Here is a 9924-nt window from a genome sequence, read left to right as displayed (position 1 = left end):
GTCCTCCTCCCAGAAAAGCTCCCAGGGCATCAGGTGCAGTGGCAAACCAGAATAAAAACTTGCCTTCTTGATTCATGTTTTATGGTCGGTTATTCTGTCATGGTTTTTGCGGGGAGAGCTGGACCAAAACGCAAGGCAAGCTGAGGAGCAAACAGAAATCTTTACTAGGCCGCAGCAAACCACATACATCAACATTACAACATCACAAAACGACTAATAACCAATGAAAACTGAGGCGAGACAGAGAGTTTAAATACACAGTGGTAACAGGGCACAGGTGGACAAGGAACAAGAGACAGGTGGAAACAAACAAAGGAACACATGGAACAGGAGACAGGAAGTAAACAAGAGGAGCAGACATGATGGAAAACACTAAACAGGGAAAACAGAACAGGAACGGACCCTTACACACACACACACACACACACACACACACACACACATACAGACATTCATTCCCTCTCCCTTTCCATCATTCTCATTTCTCACAAAAACAGAGTGCACCTGAACAATCTGAAACTTCATCCTTCACCTGTCTACTGACAGCATCACCTCTCTGTCCCTTTTGCCCCTTCCTTTGTGCCTGTTGCTCCTCACTTCCGCCCCAGCTCCCTGCTTTTACCCCCTATCGCCTCACTTCCTCCCTAGCTCTCTGCTTTTACCCCCTATCGCCTCACTTCCGCCTCACCTCTCTGCTTTTACCCCCTATCGCCTCACTTCTGCCCCAGCTCCCTGCTTCTACCTCCTATCGCCTCACTTCCGCCTCACCTCTCTGCTTTTACCCCCTATCACCTCACTTCTGCCCCAGCTCTCTGCTTCTACCCCCTATCGCCTCACTTCTGCCCCAGCTCTCTGTTTCTGCCCAGCGCTTTCTGGGCCATCGGAGCGTCCCGCTGACTGGCTGGCTGCTGGCTGGCCGGCCGTCTCCCTGGACCCGCGGGCCCCTTCAGAACCTGGCTTCTTGGGTGGCTGCTTGTGACCAGTGAATTCACTTGGTGTCTCATGCCTGAAAAGCTCTTTGTTGTCATCAGATTCATCCAGAGGGATTTCAGCTAATCTACCATTCGAGGCTCCATTCGAGATGTGGTCCCTGGACTTAAAGGTCTGGTCTCTCTGCTCAGCAGCGCCGATCGCACAAGCGCACTGCTGGCCAGAATACTGTAATAAACTCAACTATCCTTGACTAATAATAGGAGACAGAGGAGAATTCCTACCATTGACCATGGGATCAACAAGGGGGGGACTTTATGTCAAAAGAAAGAACAGGGTGGCCTAGTAAAATTAATTGGTGATTATAACATGTTTGGAGTTGGGACTGCAGACCTGGTTGAACACGCCAGGATAGGAGTGATGAGGCAAGAGCTGAGTGTGTGTGTGTGCCTGTGCGTGTGGGTGTGCTGCTGCTGCACATGTACTGTAGGGGTCCTGTGCGACTCTGCTACCAGCACACCCTGCACTTAGTCCAAGGTTAGGATGATGATGCCACCTGATATGCGATGAGTAAGCACTTTTACATTGCAATAACGATGTGTGTGTGTGTGTGTGTGTGGAGGGGTGGGGGGTATAGTGGAGTGGAGTGGAGTGGGTGTGGTAGGAAGGTGGAATGTTCACCTCAGCCACTCAGTCATTTTATCATATGACAAATGATTGGAATGGCATAACTGCCCCCCCCCAGACACACACAAACACACAAGAAAACACACATTGATTTTGTATGATGGGGAACTGGTTGTAGGCTAAGTGTGTTCCTGATCTGGTGCCTTGACATGCTTCTGTAATCTAATTTAATAGTCATGCTCGCCAGGTCATATGATACAAACAAACAATGCTTGTAAGGGAAACCGAATGCTTACAGCTGCTAATGAGTAGAGGGACAAACAGACTGTGACACAACGGGGATAAATACGTGCTCTCTGGGACAGTGCCAAATGCGATGTTGTTGTCTTGAAAACAAGCTTCCAACCAGTTTAGTGGCTTGTGTAAAGAGAAAAAAAAAACCCGTGTTAGATTAACTGGACGTACTTGGCCAACAGTACACAGGCTGAGAAAGAGTGTGTGTCTCTGACAAATATTTGCCCAAATTGGTGAAGCGTGGTGGTAATATTTACTCTGTCAAAAGATATGGTTGTTCCAATCGTACATGACGGAGCGCTTCAAGCGAACCGCCTCACCTTCACAGTGTGTATGTATGCAGGGAGGGGGCGAGAGCACTTCCTCGGGCTCAGAGGGGTCGAGATACTCACAACGTGGATCCATAAATTAATGGTGGGCTCGACCTCCACATCATGCAGGGCCGATTTCTGATTGGTTCCGTGTTCAACTGGAATACACGCGGCCATGGGTATATATTGTGGCAAGGTGTAACACCCTTTAAGCGAAAGAGGAATTTGAAAGGGAACGTTTACGCACTCTCCAAATATTCTCTCCAGATAACGCAGTGTTTTTTGGCAAAGGACGGGCTTATCGAGAACATGAGAACGCAAATCCAGAAAGCTCCGCAGATCATGGAGCTACTGAAGAAGAAGACTGTGGGGCTGCAGCATTGCAAACCGACGTCGTCGGTCTGCGTACTGGACGCCAAGGATGCTGTTCCCACCGCGACGTGCCCACACAGTCTCGATGCTCTCCCTGGGCCAACCAACTGGCCATTATTTGGCAGTCTCATCCAACTACTCTTTAAAGGCGGGCTGAAACGCCAACACGAGGCACTGGTAAATAATAATAATGATGATAATGACGATGATGTTGATGATAATAATAATAATAACAATAATAATAATAATGACGATTTCCAATAGGTGCATTTACCATATATCCATTCATAACTAGTGCTATTATTTTAATGCTAAAAGTTTGCCCCCCCCAAAAAAAAATATATATATAAAATAAATAAATAAATAAATAAATAAATAAATAAAATCACTTACATTAAAACTCTATTATTTCAGGTGGATTACCATAAAAAATTTGGAAAGATTTTCCGCTTGAAACTTGGCTCTTTTGAATCAGTACATATCGGTGCACCCTGCTTGTTGGAGTCGCTGTACAGGAAAGAGGGCAACTATCCCCAAAGACTGGAGATCAAACCGTGGAAAGCCTACAGAGACCTTCGGGACGAGGCTTACGGGCTTCTCATCTTGTAAATATACATTTCTGTACCCGTGTAGTGTTTGATGTTTATAGGTTTGTCTGAATATGTTAAATGACACAATGAAATCCACACAGGGAGGGAAAGGACTGGCAAAGAATGCGGAGTGCTTTCCAACAGAAACTGATGAAACCGACCGAGGTGATGAAACTCGACGGTAAAATCAACGAGGTCCGTCAGAGCTTAATTTTAACTTTCATCACATCTATCCATATGGATTGCGTGGAGAGATGAACTAACATTCAACGTGTTTGTCGTTTTTTCCCCACAAACAGGTCCTTGCAGATTTCGTCGAAAGGATTGGAGTAATCAGACATAACGGAAAAATCACCGACTTGAATCATGAACTGAACAAGTGGTCTTTTGAAAGTAAGTTTTATGGTCGTATTTGTCCGCTGTCAATAATATACTGAAGTTATTTGATTACACCCTCTTTCAAGTAAAGAGGAACATTAAGAATACTCTGAAATAGCCTATAACTAACTGTCAATTTCCCATTCCAGCAATTTGCTTCGTTTTGTACGACAAAAGGTTTGGACTTCTTCAGGAACATGTCAATGAAGAGGCAACAAACTTTATAGCAGCAATAAAAACGGTGAGCGTTTTAACTACAATCTTGTAATTTGTTTGTAAATTTAATCTTATTCAGTGCAGACCGGATACCGTTATCTGTTGTTCTAGCAGCACATCTGGTTTGGAAGGTTGCTCAGGAATCTTTTACAATGTAAAGTTCACTGAGTTCACTGAAATTCGGTGCTTTGCCTATGTTTACTCAGGGCTACTTAATGTCACAGTGTACCCTTCATTTGTAATAGGCCTATACACTGTGGCTTTTGGGTGAAAGACAAGAACACAACTTTTAAATGACAATACAAGTCTAAAAGATTATAAAGCAATTATTAGTTTGGGACACGGTGTATCTGTTTGTGTAATGCAGTTTGCAAGTTTTGACACAATACATCCTTCCCTGCGCTCCGCAGATGATGAGCACGTTCGGTACCATGATGGTAACTCCGGTGGAACTTCATAAAAGTCTAAATACCAAGACCTGGCAAGACCACACGGCAGCCTGGGACCAAATATTTAGCACAGGTAGGCTACTTGACAGCTCCTTGCTGACGTGATGTGTGACCTACAATCCGCTCTCTGCATGTACACATTTCCAGTCAGGTGCTGCAGTGCGCGCTCGCTCGCTGTGAACCGAGCGCTTCGCTCCCGCCTCATGTGCACTGCTCGCCATGTGTTCCCGGCGGGGGAGAGTCGTAGTAAACTGGATGACCTAAGGGGTGAAATTGCAGCCAAATATTTGTAGTAGGAGGGAGGGAGAGAGGTGAGGAGGGAGAGGGAGGGTTTACTGCGAGAGCAGAGGAGGGGGGAAAGAGGGGGGGAAACAGAGTGCAGACTGGGCTTGGGCTGTGCTGCATTTGTTGTGCTGCACTGGCTGCCACTGTGACACACACACACACACACACACAGAGAGAGAGAGAGAGAGAGAGAGAGAGAGAGAGAGAGAGAGAGAGACACACAGAGAGAGAGAGAGAGAGAGAGAGAGAGAGAGAGAGAGAGAGAGAGACACACACACACACACACACAGAGAGAGAGAGAGAGAGAGAGAGAGAGAGAGAGAGAGAGAGACACACACACACACATGCATGCAAACAATTCACTTTCCCCTGCTGCACCAATGCTCAAAGTCAGGCTAAAGTAGGACATGTATGTCTGTTTTATCTTTGTGCTCAGATTTGTTTAAGTTTACTGTGTCAAAACAGAGTGATTCATTGCGTAGAATATAATGACAATTTGACAAGCCCAGTAATTGATGCATGTGTGTGCACTTACAATATGTAGTAGCATGTAACAGTATACTTTATAAGTGGCTGTAAATTCAGGGCACTAAACATTTCGACACTCAACACAATGCAGTGATTCAGCTGTGGCTGTACTGATTTGCCCTTTAAGGGGAATAGAGGGGAAAATATGTTGCATAACACAGTCAGTATGTGTTCTTAGCTAAGGTGTACATTGACAAGAAGCTGAACAAACAAGGAAGTGAGAAGGAGGAAGACTTCCTGTGTGACATCTTTCACCACAGTCACCTGACCAAGAAGGAGATGTACGCCGCCACCACTGAACTCCAGATTGGAGGCGTAGAGACGGTTAGCATCAAATTACACATAGAGCATCCTATAACTGGAAATCACCGTGTGGTAACAGAGCAACAATACTGACTTATGGTATTCCCTCCCTTATCTTTTCCTCGCTCTCTCTCTTGTTCTCATTCCCCACTGCCTCCTTGCTCTCACTGTCTTTCTCTCTCATTCTTGTTCTGTCTTTCTCTCATTCTTCACTTCTTCCTCTCTCTATCACCCTTCCTCTCTCTCTCTCTCTCCATCTCTACTGTTTATTTCACAGACGGCCAACAGCATGCTCTGGGCTATTTTCAACCTCTCACGAAACGGCTGTGCCCAGGGGAAGCTTCTGAAGGAGATCCAAACGGTAGTGCCTGCGGGTCAGATCCCTACCGCGGAACACATCAAGAACATGCCCTACCTCAAAGCCTGCCTCAAGGAATCCATGAGGTATGCCACCCCCAAAACCACACAAGCGCTGGCTCTCAAACAGTCACAGTCATCGGGTGCATTTCCCGCTGGCGTGAACAACCTGAACAACTCCCATCATGTTGTAAATTATTGAGGGAGAGACTATTTGAAGAGTCATTTTGTACGCTTTCCTGATTAGTCACCACAGCGATTGCTCAACAACACTTTTGGAATTCGCAGAGCTTGGGTCAATCATATCCAAATTAGAGAGAGGTAACTCTGTAGGTAATGTATTTTTGGCGATTGTAGAGCTCCCTCTAGAGTCGCGATATACACTATTTACATTTTACTCTGCTGTTGTAAATGTTGTGACTTATCCCACCTATACACAATGAAAATGCTTTGTTGTGGAGGTGAAGGATTAACAACAGGCAAATAATATTTCCAAAGAGCTATATCTACTAACAAGGTAATGTTTCACGATTCTCACGAGATTTGTCGGGCCACCGTTCTTGAAGTTGCATGGCTGGTTTTCTCAGTAGTGACTCGTTATGTCTATGCTGTATAGCTATACCTATAGTAGGTAAACGATTAGTCTATTACAAGTTTGTTTACCATCAAATTGGCTTCGGAAAGGTTCTATTAAGGTGAAAATCTTGTATAGTGTACCTTTAAGTCTATACCAGAACTGCCTGCTGTCTGGGATGACTTTGCCTCATTGCTGGTTCTCACTGAGAGCAGCTTGGGCTCTTTTTGTTTGATTTGTGGAGAGAATGTAGTAAAGATGGAAGGTAGTTAATTTCTGCAACACTTGATATTAGATCTATAATGCAGTATATACCAGTAAGCCTAATCCAGTGGCTACAAATACAAATCTAAAACCCCGTACATAAAGGGGGTGTACTGACAGAAGCTGACTCACTGGCACTGGTGCCCTGGTGAGGGTGGGGGGAAGGGAGTGCAACAGATAGCAGCTGGCACCAGATCCAGATCCGTTTCCATTCAATGGCTATCTGAGTGAGGACCACCAGTTGCCCTCTCTGCCCAGTGGCTAGAGAGTTCAGGCTGAGAGCCCCCCCCGCCCCCCCCCCCTCCACTCATGCATGGATACCTCCATAAAACAATAATGCATTGAGACGTGAACGAAATGTCCCGAGACCCTCAAACAGGGCTTATTCTCAAGCATGCGTTGGGAATGTTTATGATGTTTGTGGTGGATTAGAGGTGGCCATCGGACTCCTGTGTGCATTCATGCTCCTCATTCCATGACGTTCTTAATTATGAGGGCTTATACAAACACTTTGTCTCTCTCTCATACATACAGTACATACTCAAACAAACACACACACACATACAACACACACACTCACACACACACACAAACACACACACACACACACACACACACACACACACACACACACACACACACACACACACACACATACAACACACACACACACGCAAACACACACACACACACACACACACACACACACACACACACACACACACACACATACACACACACACACACTTGTTTACCCTCAAAGTGCAAATTCTAAAATGGTATTCTCATGTTTTTAGGCTCACACCGTCTGTGCCCTTCACCAGTCGTACCCTGGACCAAGACACCATGTTGGGGGACTACACACTGCCAAAAGGGGTAAGGGACTCTAATGTGACTGCCTCCTGCCATTCCACCTAAGGGTGATGGGGTGCTACTGCACTCTTTACAACAAAATATTAAAAGATAACGTTCATGTAAAACTTCTGCGGAAGTACTGTATACAGATCTGGAAAAAATTAAGAGACCATTGCACATTTTTTCTGATGTCATTCTACGGTTGCAGAGTGACATTCGAATAAGTTAACGGTCATATTCAGACCACTACAAATTTGAATATGACCGTCAAATCATTCGAATGTGACTCAGCAACCGTAGGATGACATCAGAATGATGTGCAGTGGTCTCTTAATTTTTTCCAGTGTGTGTCCTATGCTAACAATGCTTTCTCCATCCACACAGACGGTTCTGGTCATCAACAGTCAAGCTCTTGGTTCTAACGATGATTACTTCAACAACGGGAAGCAGTTCCGTCCGGAGCGCTGGCTTCAGGAGAAAAACTCCATCAACCCTTTTGCCCATGTGCCCTTTGGCATCGGGAAGCGGATGTGCATTGGGCGCCGCCTGGCCGAACTGCAACTGCAGCTGGCACTCTGCTGGGTAAGGACATGTCCATGCCTTACCCATGCCTTTCACACTCATGTGTAGTATGCCACACATAGAGTGATTAGGTGAGAGAGAAATAGTTCTCCTCACTCATCACTCGTCCATAACCTTATGGACGAGTGACATATGCAGTAGTTGAGGATCACATATTCAGCACAGTCAAGCTAGGAACGATGCTTAAAAAAGTATTCTAAAGTTGTAGGAAGTGAGATGGTGTTTTCATGAAAGTTCCACGGAGTACATAGGAAATTAACATTCATAACCTTATGGAAGAGTTTTTTCTTTACATACCCTTAGACACACCATACGTATAGCAAATATGCCACTTTGGCTACAGGTCAGCCATATGAGGAGTCTTTTACTATAGTATCCCAAATCACACTCGTGTCTTGATGTTGAAAACGGTCTTTCCCCTGTCCTTCTGTATAGTCTTAATGCTACGCTAACCTCTCTCCCTTTGGGTTTCTGTTACAGCTGGTGCGAGACTATGAGATTGTGGCCACAGACCAGGACCCTGTGGAGGCCGTCCACTTTGGTACTCTGGTGCCCAGTCGTGAGCTTCCCGTGGCCTTCGTACAACGCTGAGGTAATCAGCATTCTGCTATCCCAATCAACAGACCAGGTTCATTAGCGATAGTTATTGGTATACAACTGATGCATCATATCATGATTTATAGCTAGTACAGCGAGGTATTATGAAAAGTCAAAATAGTTTGGCAACTGATAAAAAAGGGATCCTCTCCCTATCCTCTATTGGTTTTTGTGCTGCTTTAATGAACTGTTTATGACTAAATGTGAGCATAGTGATGAATGTATAGGGATGCTGTCAGGTGTGTGTCCATCCATGTGCACACCTTTGATTTCTTACTGTGTTTTATCTCTTCCACAGGGGTAAATCCACTACACTCAGATGACTCCTACAGTGCAAGAAGCCTGAAGATGCTGCTATATGACTTTACTCTTCCTCCCATATACCTCATGTCATGTATTCGTACATATCTTATTATATATTAACAGTAATGATTAGTTATTGACCAAATAGGCTAGTCAGTCATGCAGACATACTGATATGGTCTCCCATGGTGACTGCTTTTAACTACCTTGTAGTTATGTCTTTTGATAGTCTAAATGAAATGCAATCATTTCTATGTATACACTAAAATGTTTCTATGTACAGTATAACTTATGTATTCAGTAAATGTATCTAATAAGAGCATGGTATTTATGTATATAGATGTAACATATTCTCATTTATTTATATATTCAAATAAACCTTCCATTTGCTATTGGTGTTTCCCATGTTATTTTAGTTGTGCAAGCATAACTCTACATACATAACTATATTTTTAATTGCATATTATTTCAGACTAAAATGCCATTATATGCCCCCAAAACTATATCACATATTTGAATTAAATGACATGATATGCCCCTAAAACTATATCACATATTTGTGATCAGTCCACCTTGTTTTCTAGTCTATCAGAAAACCGACATTACAGTAATATGAAGCTTTGTTCTAATGCCACCTACTGGTGATAATATACATTCTCTACAGCTGCGTGCATGTTTATTCTCATCTATATGAACAGATGGATTAACCCGCATTCCTTACTTGGTTTTCTACTCTTGAATAAGCTCTCCCGTGTGTTTACATACATGAATGAGAATGTGATGTGTATATTTCTAGCACAAATACAGAGTTTTGGAACACCAAACATAATATGCGTGCATGGTTGTGTGTGTGAGAGTATATGAGAGAATATATATATATTAGGGCTCTCAAAATAACTGATTAATTTCGATTAATTAATTTGAGAAAAAATAACTGATCAAAAAAATTAGTGCAGATTAATCGATTCCGTATGACCTTTGACCCCGAGCCGTTCTAGTCAGTAAAAATTAAACTGTAAAATGAAGGAGAGAGAAGAAAACGTGCTGCCTGGATCATTATTTGAAACATCTACTTTTAAAAAATGGCCTGATGGTGTTGATAAAAATAA

At 43.8% G+C, this 9924-nt stretch overlaps 1 protein-coding gene across 1 annotated transcript; it reads left to right on the top strand.

The window, feature by feature from the left end:
• The first annotated feature begins 2309 nt into the window (after nucleotides 1–2309).
• cyp24a1 (cytochrome P450, family 24, subfamily A, polypeptide 1) lies at nucleotides 2310–9152 on the top strand. The gene is made up of 12 exons (XM_076267818.1): nucleotides 2310–2711; nucleotides 2949–3139; nucleotides 3226–3319; nucleotides 3424–3517; nucleotides 3652–3743; nucleotides 4129–4240; nucleotides 5159–5304; nucleotides 5561–5727; nucleotides 7276–7354; nucleotides 7718–7915; nucleotides 8396–8507; nucleotides 8811–9152. The coding sequence occupies exons 1-11, from the start codon at nucleotides 2472–2474 to the stop codon at nucleotides 8504–8506; spliced, it is 1524 nt and encodes a 507-aa protein (XP_076123933.1). The 5' UTR covers nucleotides 2310–2471; the 3' UTR covers nucleotide 8507; nucleotides 8811–9152.
• The last annotated feature ends 772 nt before the right edge of the window (nucleotides 9153–9924 follow it).

This window comes from Alosa pseudoharengus, unplaced genomic scaffold (assembly GCF_046254945.1).
Source record: "Alosa pseudoharengus isolate Yale_2024_CS ecotype anadromous, Long Island Sound unplaced genomic scaffold, YU_APseudo_1.1 YU_APseudo_1.1_scf_5, whole genome shotgun sequence".
NCBI lineage: Eukaryota > Metazoa > Chordata > Actinopteri > Clupeiformes > Clupeidae > Alosa > Alosa pseudoharengus.
The sequence above is the reverse complement of the archived record's forward strand: the minus strand, read 5'-3'. Positions and strand labels throughout refer to the sequence as shown.